This window comes from Somniosus microcephalus, chromosome 3 (assembly GCF_052327205.1).
Source record: "Somniosus microcephalus isolate GS21.2 chromosome 3, FLI_Smic_1.0, whole genome shotgun sequence".
Taxonomy (NCBI): Eukaryota; Metazoa; Chordata; class Chondrichthyes; order Squaliformes; family Somniosidae; genus Somniosus; species Somniosus microcephalus.
In genome coordinates, this window is record NC_140989.1 from 296,695,971 (window position 1) to 296,708,461 (window position 12,491).

Genomic DNA, 12,491 nt, shown 5'->3' on the forward strand with positions numbered 1-12,491 from the left:
GCCAATGTCTCTGGCAACAGTACAGGAAGCTTTGGTTTATCCGGAGGTTATATGTCCGGAATACTTGATCTAACGGCAAAAATCAGGAGCCGTTTTCTATATTTTTTTTAGTTCTCGTTGCTTTTTTTTCCCCAGTCAAGCACTGCAAGGCCTGTAGCTATAGCAACAGCTTCAGCTACAGACGCTTGCAGCAGCAGCCGATTGTTTTGAAGCTGTTGCTAAGCAACAGGGTTTGTTGATTCACACGGAGCTTCTCAGTTCTGTATGTTTAAACATTAACTCTGGTATGTCCGGCACTTTTGATGTTACGGCACCAGTCTGTGCTGGATATCAGAAAGTTTCCTGTACATGAATTGTGTGATACTAAAATTGACTTCTGTTGACTACCTTCATGACAGATGTTGCCAAAATGTTCTTGTGAAACAGATTGCCTTCTTTAGCTCCTAGTAATGTGCTGTATTTTCTGACAACCATGGTATAATACTGTTTCAAATTCGAAGAGGTGTAACTTAAGGAATCATACATATAAGTAAATGAACCAGGGATTTTAGGGTAAGTCGATCACCGTTTCATGGGATGAGGTTAGAATAATAAAGGGGAATGGTATTCTACTGAGTGGCTTCATAATAGTAAACATTGTCGTACTCCATACCTGGTTTCTTCCAGACCCCCTGTTTTCATGTTTTATGTTTTGAAACTGCTGGTGAGAGGCAACTAGGAGCTGAGGTTTGGTAGCAAATTCCTCTCCAGTGACATTATGAATGAGGACACTGTTGCCAGCACTCTCTATTTATGTAGTCCCAGAGAGGAACTTCATATTATTGAAGAGATCAATTTACACAAATGTCTTCTCTCAATCTGCATCTGACTAGTAGTTTGAAAGTGTAAAACACAGGAATAGTGGAGCATTGAGAGGCACTGTTAATTACGTAGGTACTTCCCCCATTTATATTTAGGATTATGTAGTAATCCAATAAAGTACATTTCTGATTTAAAAGATTTCTCATGGAGTTGGATTGAAAACCTGTCTCCTGATTGACTTCTTTTGCAGGAACTGCATTGGTCAGCACTTTGCCATGAATGAAATGAAGGTGGCTGTCGCTCTGATTCTTAATCGATTTGAACTGGAAATTGATGAAACAAAACTACCAATTAAAATACCCCATCTGGTTCTCCGATCCAAAAATGGAATCCACCTGAAGATTAAAAAACTGGATTAACATCAACTGCAAGGATAAGTAAATTCAGAAAATCAAAAAAAAAAGTAATAACTTCAAGGTCAGAGAAATCAAACTGTAAGCAAGACAATTGTGGCAAAACTATGTGACAGTGAGGGGTATTAAAAAACTGGAATACCTGTGTTAAAGGTGTTTATTATCAGTCCCCGCTGTCTCATTTCATAAATGTGTTAACGTTGGAATCTCATCAACGGTTCAAATCATGTCAGAAAATGTAAGAGTAATTGCAGTTTGTAACCATCATCTGATTCCTACATTCATTATATTTCTGCCTTGCATCCCATATATCTCTTGTACACTCTGGTGTCCATCTGTTGTTGATGGTGCACTTGACAGCCAGACCACTTCATGCAATTGATGCATGATAATATCTACACTGAACAATTAACTATTGCGATTTAATTACTTTACAGAAAACAATCAATAATCATAGATTATTGAGAAATAACAGTGCTTATTAATTGTTACTTGAGTTAATTAACAACCACAGGTCAGAGTCTGACCAGGGGTATAAACAAACAATTAAGTTTTTTTTGTTCGAATAATTCCATTTTATTGGAAATTCAGTAAGGTTACAACAAAATACAGCCATTATTTTGAGAAGAACATATAACTAACATCACTCAGAGAAAATTGTTTCCCCTGGTGCAGCTGTTCACTGTTTCTAACATGGCTTGAATGCACCAAAGGATGTGTCCCCAGACCAGGGGAGGGTGGGGGCAGAGTAAAAGTGGTTGTTGGCAATGGAGACCCTTGTTTCATGAGTAAAGACAGTTTAGAGGCTTCCTTTCAAGCAAGGTAAATCACGATCTGTAATTAAACTTAGTAAATAGTTCCATTGTGGGAGAAATTGGCCTGCATTGCATCCAATTGTTTGGCACTAAATGAGTGTTTGGGGGATGGATTTCGGATGGTATCCTTGGATCCTCAGTTCTATGGACTCTAACAATGCCTGTAGTCCTAATGTCACCCCTTCACTGTCTTCATTATGTGTGGCTCTGAAATTTCCCCATGACTTTTCAATGTCTTTTACTCCCAGTTCACCATACCATCCAATAGAAAAGTTCACACTGCAGCAGCAATTAGCAGTGTGCCTGTATGAAGTCAGTAAATGGCAATCATAACTTACCAGAACACTCAAATACAACTCGCACAGCATCACCTACATTTCATCATTGTTAGACATATTCAGAGTACAGTAAATTACAGAATACAATGCCAATATAAACATCTTCAATCTGAGTCTCAAACTTAGATTTTATTGTAGTCTCTACAAATAATCTATGCAGCACAGAATTAAATTAACAGCTTGTGTGTGTTTCAAATTTACACTTGTATTTGAATCAATTAGTAAAATATTTTCTAACGTAATAGATCATTATTCTATTAATGATTCTATTGAGGTTGATTATATATTTACTGTGCATGTTGTGCACTCCTTATTTGGGACCATCATTCTGTCATAGAGGTTTATGACCCTGAAGGAGGCCATTCGGCCCATCCTATCTGTGCTGGCCGAAAAAGAGTTATCCAGCCTAATCCCACTTTCCAGCTCTTGGTCCGTACCCTTGTAGATTACAGCACTTCAGGTGCATATCAAAGTACTTTTTTAAATGTGATGGGGGTTTCTGCTTCTACCACCCTTTTAGGTATTGAGTTTCAGACCCCCACCACCCTCTGGGTGAAATATTTTCTGCTCAATTCCCCTCTCATCCTTCTAATCTATGCCCCCTGGTTATTGATCTCTCTGCAAAGGGAAATAGGTCCTTCCTATCCACACCCCTCATAATTTTATACACCTCAATTAAATCTCCCCTCAGCCTCCTCTGTTCCAAAGAAAACAACCCCAGACTATCCAATCTTTCCTCATAGCTAAAATTCTCCAGTCCTGGCAACATCCTCATAAATCCCCTCTGTACCCTCTCGAGTGCAATCACATATTTCCTGTAATGTGATGACAAGAACTGTATGCAGTATTCTAGCTGTGGCTTAACTAGTGTTTTATACAGTTCAAGCATAACCTCCCCTGCTCTTATATTCTGTCTCGGCTAATAAAGGAAAGTATCCAGTATGCCTTCTTAACCACCTTATCTACCTGTCCTGCTACCTTCAGGGATCTATGGACATGCACTCTAAGGTCCCTCTGTTCCTCTACACTTCTCAGTATCATGCCTCTAAGTAGTAACTCAATAGGATTTTCTCATTATAAAGCGACCAGTCTCACCGAATGCTGCAAACTTCAACCACTAGCTGGAGTTTTACAAAATCCCCATATCTATCCCTGCAACATCACTAGTGCACTCTGATGGAAATCGCTTTGTCCTGACTTTCCATGGGCAACGCCGCAGGGGATCCACTAGCAAAAGAATAAATATGTTCGAAATGAATTGTTCTGTTGTTTGCGTTTGTATGCTATCAGTAAATGTGAAATACTGGGTCAATGATTCTGTTCTGTCAGCTTGTTTAAATGATAGCAAAAGAATGTAAGAAATATTCCTGGTGCTTTAACAAATGAAATAAGACTCTGAAGTTGGGGTTTCTTTACTCTGGCTCATCATCTCTGAGTACTGTACAGATCCATGAATCAAACCCTTTTGAAATGGCAGCTACTAATCAAATAAACCCAGCTTCAGTATAAAATTTAGACCAGCAGCCGAGTGACTGAATACGGCAGTCTGTCATTTTTCAAGTGCCAAAGGTATGACTTTCTCCTCAAAGGTGGTAGCCTTTTAATTGTTAGTTGTTAAAGGATAAAGATACTATATGGGAAAATACTTTCAATACATAACAATACTGCTGATGAGTGTGGATTATTCAAAGATTGAAATGTCATATTTCTTTGGGTAGTGTGATCGTGTTAATAATTTCACCTAAACATTAGGAGATCTTTTTGATAAATAATATTAAAGATAAATTACAGTAGCACTTCGCATTGAGAGCTCTCCTCCTCTCCCATCCAACTTAGAATTAACTTCTCTTTAAAACTTTTAGGAGCAACTTAACATCTTTAAAATATCTTCCAGAATTCAGTTGGAAATGTCTTTGTTATTATTACAGAACTTTTACTTATTGCTGTTAATTTTATGATCTGAAGCTTCCATCTAGTTGGAAGGTCTGGACAAAACGATGAACCTGTATGATAACAATAAGAGAACTTAAAAAAAATGATTGAGCCTGAAAATCCGCACCCCTAGCAACGCAGTACCAGCATAAATCTGCTGGGATTGCAGCAGGAGCACCAGAAATTGGGCTGGGAGCCAGTTATGCTGGGTCCCAGTCTCTATTCCAAGTTTCCAGTGGGCCTGTTTGGAGCAGAACGTGGCCCTCGACATTAGAGGGGGCAGGGAGGGACCTCCCAGCTGGAAATGTCCTCGTACCCGGCCTGGGTTGGCTAAGTGACCAGTACACTGGACTCAACTAGGCATTCGGGCCCTCATTCTGGCCTGGACCTTGCCAGAAGTTGCAGATCCAGTTGTAAGATCTGGGGCAGGTTAAAAAAAAATGTAGTTGGCCCGTGGCACTGGCGTCAATCCATCCAGTCGGCTTTGGCTGCATTGTCCATTCTCCCCCTTCTGCCGGGCACCCAGGCTGCTCCCATTGTGGCACGGGTACCTGCTTGGATTATTTTAATGGAAAAACTTCTCACTGACCCCAAATTACTTTGTCAGGGTCAGAAACAGAGATTCCCGATGAACACTCCCCAGCACCTAATGCTGGTGGAGCCGTTTTGCAGATTTTCAGTCTCCCCACAAGTTTATTCCATAATTTGTAAATTGTTCAGTAGCTGGGAATAAATTTTTCTCTGGATTATTACTGCATTAATTTTCAGGTTTTCTTGACCCTGTAAACCAATTTTCTACTTGACACCTATATTCGTGATAATTATTGCCAATGTAGGCAGAATAAGGTAACCGAGGAGCTTCAGTCTCATGAAAAATAAATCTGATGGGATGAATGCTTATTAGAATTTTTCCAGCCTTTGCCAATGAAAATTAGCCAAGTATGGTTAAAAAAAATTAATTGTAAAAGAGTAAAATGTTCTTCTGACGCAGCCACAATCATCGTGCGGTAAGTTCCTGGATGACTGTATTCATAGTAATAGGATGGCGTGATGGAGTTTAGTGTATAACATCCATCCTGTATTTTACTAGTGAGTTAGAGATACTCCCGCCGACATTGAGGCCGTGATTTTATTTAACGAGGCAGCTTGGAGTCGGGTTGCATGGTGGGCGGGTTCCGGAGCCGCTTCCGGCGGGATCAGCTATGGATTTCCGATTTTAATTAAATCACCTTGTTAACTTCATTGGTGCGCGCTGGCCAGTCCAATGAGTGCAGTCGGGTCGGCTAGCCTCTGATGACATCATAATTGCAGCTGCTTTTAATGGTCCCGTTCACCCTCAGCCTTTGTGTTCTGGGATTCTGATGGTGTGTGCATTTGTCAGAACTACAATGAGTGCTTCCAGAGGCAAGGCAGCTCCACGCTTCAATGATGGTCCCTCCATGCTCTTGTTGATGCTGTAAGAGGGCGCAGGGAGATTCTCTTCCCTCCGGATGGCCGGAGGAAGCCTCCTCAGCAGACCAAGGCAGCCTGTCTGCGCATTGCTGAGGAGGTCAGCGCAAGGCCCATATGTTCACGCTCATGGACCCAGTGCAAGAAACAGTTTAATAATCTTGTGCGATCATTAAAAGTGAGTATCCCAACACACTTACCTTCAATCTGCTTCCCTTCTTTTCTCATCACTAGCACTCTGCTTGTAAGCCTGCTCCTCCACATACCACCTTACCTTTAATTTCCTTGCACCCTTACCTATCTATCTTTGTACTGAATTATTTCACCATCCTGCCTAAGCACCCCTTAGACTCGCTCTCAGTTATGCATTGACAACAACTAACAACGCACAGGGAGCTAGCTTCCTCTTGGCACCTTACTTCATCTTAGTCTCCCTCGAAGCTTCTATGGTAGGGATTATTCACACTCACTCCATCACTGTGGTTGAAAAGATAGCCCACAATAAGAGGGAGAGAGCACAGACTGGAGGAGGTACACCAACCCTTGCAACATTGACAAGTGCTGAGGTGGCTGCGCATGAAATTGTCGGAGGTGGCGAGGATCTGGAAGTGGGCGATGGAGAGACGGGCACACTAGATGAAGCTGCTGACTGAATAGAGTTTCATCCCTTTCATTGCCATTTAGTGATTGACCACAATGGCATGTGATGTTCATAGAGATTCGCTTTGTATCATCTGCACAAAAGGATTTGTCTGCTACATCAATATCAGATGTCTAACTCGTGCCTTTACTCTCCCACAGGACCATCGAGCAAACCCCTCCCCACTGTCCAGGACGAAAAGCCAGACGACGACTCAAAGGAACCTGAAGCCTCTGAGGGAGCAGCGCACCAGGACTCAGTGCACCCAGCACCAGCGCAGCAACATACACCTCGGTGGGGCCCTCATGAGTTAGAGTAGTGTTGCCACCTGGTCTATCACAGCGCACAAGTGAGCATCAGCAGAAGGTGGAGACAGCGACAGTAGTGGAGAGTCCTCTGCGGAGGTCGCAGGACTCTCCTAGCTCTGATGAGCTGCATGCAGACGCTGTGCCTCTGGGGCCATCCAGAAAAAGAGCGGTTTGGGAAATACAAGAACAAGTGCAGCAGTCTCTGGAAGGGTTTGCCTCCAGGGTAAGTGTGAATGTGGAGAGAATGGAGGAGTCCAGCTCTAACCTCAGCACTGCTTTGGTGGAGGCAATGGCGCATGAACGCACCTCCATGGATAGGATAGCAACCTCCATGGAGGAAATAAGTCGCCAGAGTCATGAAAACATGGTGAGTGTTCAAAATAGATTGTCATCTCTGGAGGAGAGATGGGCAGCTATTGAGCAGAAAGACCAGAGTTTCATGGATGTCCTTGTTATGAGGACTGCTAGTGCAGATACGGGTCATCATGGCCCCCCTGAAGAGCAGCAAGGTGCTCTCCAGCCACTTGCCAGCACTGAAGTGTGGCTGACCCATGAGAGCGATGTTTGTGGCAGGCTAGAAGGAAGTGTGGGCTCCTCTCCAAGTGCTCACACGACCATGTCACTGTGGAGCCCTCAGTCAGAGACCCACTTTGCAGAGACAACTAAGATGACCGTTTCAGCCCCTGCACAGCCGCAGGAAGAGCCCTCCCCGGCTCCCAAACCCAGAGGATGCCCACCAAAGGCGTCTAAGCAGGCACAGCATCCTAGTCAGCAAGGTGCCTCTACATCTGCTGAAGCCACAGGGGTAGCACCACATAGAAGCACACGCAAGAGAAAGATAAAGCACATATAGTCACAAGGGGACTCACGTGGGTGTTTTGTCATTATTTTTATGCTTGTACTTGCTTTGTGATCCTTTTCTCACTGTCGTAAAGAAAAATGATGGCAAACAGTTGTATATGTGGCCTATGTGTTCTGGGAAATGACAAGTGCGCATTGAGGGCTCAGGGCGACTTGCATTGGCAATGCTGATGGTGAAAGTGATAGGAAAGAACCGGTTATAGCAGAGATGATGTATGACGTTGGAGGAAGATCGCCTACAATTAGAGATCCATATGGTAGCCACCTATGGTTGAAGAGGAGGACACAAATAACCTCCCAGAGATGTCGGGGAACATAGGGTCTGATGAAGGGGAGGAACTGAAAGAAATCAGTATTTGTAAGTAAATGGTGTTAAGGAAATTGATGGGACTGAAGGCCGATAAATCCCCAGGGCCTGACAATCTACATCCTAGGGTACTTAAGGAAGTGGCCCTAGAAATAGTAGATGCATTGCTGATCATCTTCCAACATTCGATGGAATCTGGAACAGTACCCATGGATTGGAGGGTAGCTAATGTTACCCCACTTTTCAAAAAAGGTGGTAGGGAGAAAACGGGGAATTACAGACCGGTAAGCCTGTCATCGGTAGTGGGGAAAATGCTAGAGTCCATTATAAAAGATGTAATAGCAGAGCACTTGGAAAACAGTGACAGGATCGGACAAAGTCAACATGGATTTACAAAAGGTAAATCGTGCTTGACTAATCTATTGGAATTTTTCGAGGATGTAACTGGTAAAATAGATAAGGGAGAACCAGTGGATGTGGTATATTTGGACTTTCAGAAGGCTTTCGATAAGGTCCTGCATAAGAGATTAGCGTGTAAAGTTAAGGCACATGGGATTGGAGGCAAGGTATTGACTTGGATAGAAAACTGGTTGGCAGACAGGAAGCAAAGAGTTGGAATAAATGGGTCTTTTTCCGAGTGGCAGGCAGTGACTCGTGGGGTACCGCAGGGATCAGTCCTTGGACCCCAGCTGTTCACTATATATTAATGATCTAGACAAGGGAACTAGATGTAATATCTCCAAATTTGCAGATGACACAAAGCTGGGTGGGCGTGTGTGCTGTGAGGAAGATGCCGAGAAACTCCAGGATGATTTGGACAGGTTGGGTGATTGGGCAGAAGCATGGCAGATGCAATATAATGTGGACAAATGTGAGGTTATCCACTTTGATGGCAAAAACAGGAAGGCAGATTATTATCTGAATGGCAATAGATTGGGAGAAGGGGAAGTGCAACGAGACCTGGGTGTCCTTGTGCACCAGTCGCTGAAGGTAAGCATGCAGGTGCAGCAGGCGGTTAAGAAGGCAAATGGCGAGAGGGTTTGAGTACAGGAACAAGGATGTCTTGCTGCATTTGTACAGGGCCTTGGTGAGATCACATCTTTAGTATTGTGTGCAGTTTTGGTCACCTTATCTGAGGAAGGATGTTCTTGCCATGGAAGGAGTTCAGCGAAGATTCACCAGGCTGATACCTGGGATGGCCGGAATGACGTATGAGGAGAGATTGGCTCGATTGAGCTTGTACTCGCTGGAGTTTAGAAGAATGAGAGGGGATCTCATTGAAACTTATAAAATTCTGACAGGACTGGACAGACTAGATGCAGGAAGGATGTTCCCGATGGTCGGGGAGTCCAGAACCAGGGGTCACAGTCTAAGGATAAGGGGTATGCCATTTAGGACAGAAATGAGGAGGAATTTCTTCACCCAGAGAGTGGTGAACCTGTGGAATTCTCTACCACAGAAGGCAGTGGAGGCCAATTCATTAAATATATTCAAGAAGGAATTGGATATATTTCTTAAGGCTAAAGGGATCAAGGGGTATGGGGAGAAAGCAGGGACCGGGTACTGAATGTGGATGATCAGCCATGATCACATTGAATGGCGGAGCAGGCTCGAGGGGCCAAATGGCCTACTCCTGCTCCTATCTATGTTTCTATGTAAGAGTATGCTTATGCGAATGTGGCATGGCAGTATGCATACCCTGCTTGATGGGCAGCAGTGAACTGGAGGGATGCTGCATTGGTCACAACAGGGCATGTCAATGTCATCGTCGTCATCCTCCTCCTCCTCTTTCTCTTCCTCTTCCTCCTTTTTCTCTCTCTCAGAAGATCTGCCCTGAGCCACGCGGCTGCTGCTCCTCCGATTATGAGGACCAGGATGAGAGGACATAAATGCTTCCCATCCCATTGCTGTAGATTTCATTTGAGGCAAGAAGCTTGCAAGCTCACGCTCGAAGTGGCCTGAAATTATTCCAATCAGGTCACATTGCAGATGGGTGTTAGCTTAAACAGTCACAAGGTCAGTAGATTGAAAAAATCTTATCCAAAACCTCCAACAACAAAGTTGTTGCATTTGAATGTCAGCCATGTTTCAGGAGCGCTTTTAAAGTGCTGCACCAGTGACTACAAATCATGCCCCCCAGCAGCTTGTCTCCTTGCAGCTGGCCAATTTCTGACAAGATGGGAAACAGGAGCCAGAAGCACAAAAATGGGAAACCACAATCAAAATAGGATTAGCAAGGCAGTTAACAGGCTGTTAACTACCTGTCCCACCGGTTCCAGTCGGGTCAGTTTGGGAGAGGCTGACTCAACACTCACGAAAATCACGTGGGGGCAAGATGGAGGCGGGTTGGCAGTCTGAAGCCATTTTTTCCAATTTTCGCTGCCAACCCGCTGCCTCAGGGCTATAAAAATCGAGCCCTGAGCATATTTTGTGACATTAATGCCCCTGTAAACTATTGCAAAAAATCTGTAATGTGAAATAATGGACTTACTGTCAGCAGGGGAAACAGTAGCAATGGTGTTAAGTACATACCCGTACCAGCCCAGAAAATCCTGGCCACAGACATGTCTCAAGTCATTTTATGATGTTATCAAAATCAAAGCCCTACATAAAAAGAATGTTGCAAGGAGTTGAAAATGTGATCTTTGTATTTTTAATTATGCTTAAACTTTGTATGATTTAACTATAGTATTTTATTATCATTATAAAGAAGAATGATGTATAAGAAACACCTTTCTGTCCTTTGTAGTTTTAAATCTGCTGAAAAATTAGTTGTCTTGGAACTAGCCTAACAGCCTTGCCCCAAAGCAAGAGTTCAACTTCAGCTTGAAGACAAAAGCACCATAGAGAAATAATGACTTGTCACAACTCTTCATCTGAGCAAGTACATCAAAGGGCAGTGAGACCTTTTTGTTACAAATTGCACATAATCTGTCCTGTGCTTATTATTTTTGATCATTGTTAATAAAGTAGCTAATTTGTTAATAGTTTTGTCTTTGTACATTGGCCTACTGAGTTAGAATGGTAAAATCAGGTAACGTAGCAAAGCAAGAAAAACTTGAAACAGGCCATATAACAAGCACAATGAACAAGAAACTGATTCAGCTACCAAAACTTTATATCAGAACACAAAAGCTTAGAGAAATGATATCTGTATGGATGGGAAATGGCTTTAAGAGCTGAAAAGACGATAAACAAACACGTCCTTTAAAAAGCTGGTATTTGTGTTCAGCTTGGCCTTTAAAAAATTTTGTTGACTGTAGAGTAGCTGTTGTCTCACCACTAGTTCCTAATTTGTTCCCCTTCACATTGTTTCGATATATGTCCCAGCTATTATAGAATCATAGCATCTTACAGCACAGAAGGAGGCCATTCAGCCCATCACGTCTGTGCCAGCTCTTTGAAAGAGCGATTCAATTAATCCCGCTCCCCTGCTCTTATCCCATAACCCAACAAATGTTAGCATACTATTGAAAGGATACAGAAGAGAGCAATAAGATTGATTGAAGGGATTGGATTATGAAAAGTGCAGAAAAATATTAAACAGGCAAAGTTGAAGGCACTTTATCTAAATGCACGTAGCATTCGCAACAAGGTGGATGAATTAATGGCACTAATAGAAGTAAATGGGTATGATGTAATTGCCATTACAGAGATATGGTTGCAGGGTAACCAAAGCAGGGAACTGAATGTTCCAGGGTACTCAACATTTAGGAAGGACAGACAAAAAGGAAAAGGAGGTGGTGTAGCATAAGGGATGAGATCGGTACGGTGGAGATAAAAGATCTTGGCTTGGCAAATCATGATGTTAAACTGGAATCAGTTTGGGTGGAGCTAAGAAAGAGCAAAGGGCGGAAAACATTGGTGGGAATTGTGTATAGGCCACCAAACAGTAGTGGTAATGTCGGGCACAGTATCAATCAAGAGATTAGAAGTGCATGTAACAAGGGCATTATGGTAATCATGGGGGACTTTAATCTACATATTGACTGGGCAAATCAAATTACCACTAATGGTGTGAAGGACAAATTCTTGGAATGCATGCGAGATGGTTTCCTGGAACAGTATGTGGAGGAACCAACCAGAGAACAGGCTATTCTGGATCTGGTACTGTGTAATGAGAAAGGGCTAATCAATAATCTTGTGGTAAAGGGGTCTTTAGGGACAAGTGACCATATATGATTGAATTTTATATTAAGTTTGAGAGTGATGTAGTCCAATCTGAAACCAAGATCGAAGAAATTAAAGCTAGTATTAAGTCAAAGGAGGAAGCTTATAAAGTTTCCAGAAAAAGCGGTCAGCCTGAGGATTGGGATCTTTTTAGAAATCAGCAAAGGAGGACCAAGAAATTGATAAAGAAAGGGAAAATGGAATATGAACACAAACTAGCGAAAAATATAAAAACGATTGTAAAAGCTTCTATAGGCATGTGAAAAGGAAAAGACTGGCGAAGGTAAATGTAAGTCCTTTACAGTCAGAGTTGGGAGAATTTATAATGGGGAATGATGAAATGGCAGAGAAATTAAATAAACACTTTTTTCTGTCTTCACGGAGGAAGACACAAAAAGCCTCCCAGAAATACGGGTGTGGCGAGAATGAGGAACTTAAAGAAATTATTAGTAAAAAA

The 12,491-nt window shown here is 42.6% G+C and overlaps 1 protein-coding gene across 1 annotated transcript in view; it reads left to right on the forward strand.

Moving 5' to 3' along the window:
* The window catches only part of LOC147122072 (cytochrome P450 4B1-like), a 116,898-nt gene extending 106,047 nt beyond the window's left edge, over positions 1–10,851 (forward strand). The window contains exon 12 of the mRNA XM_085982792.1: positions 1,052–10,851. Within this exon, the coding sequence (XP_085838918.1) occupies positions 1,052–1,220 (169 nt within the window). The 3' untranslated portion in view covers positions 1,221–10,851. The remainder of the gene's footprint in view (positions 1–1,051) is intronic.
* Positions 10,852–12,491: the final 1,640 nt, after the last annotated feature.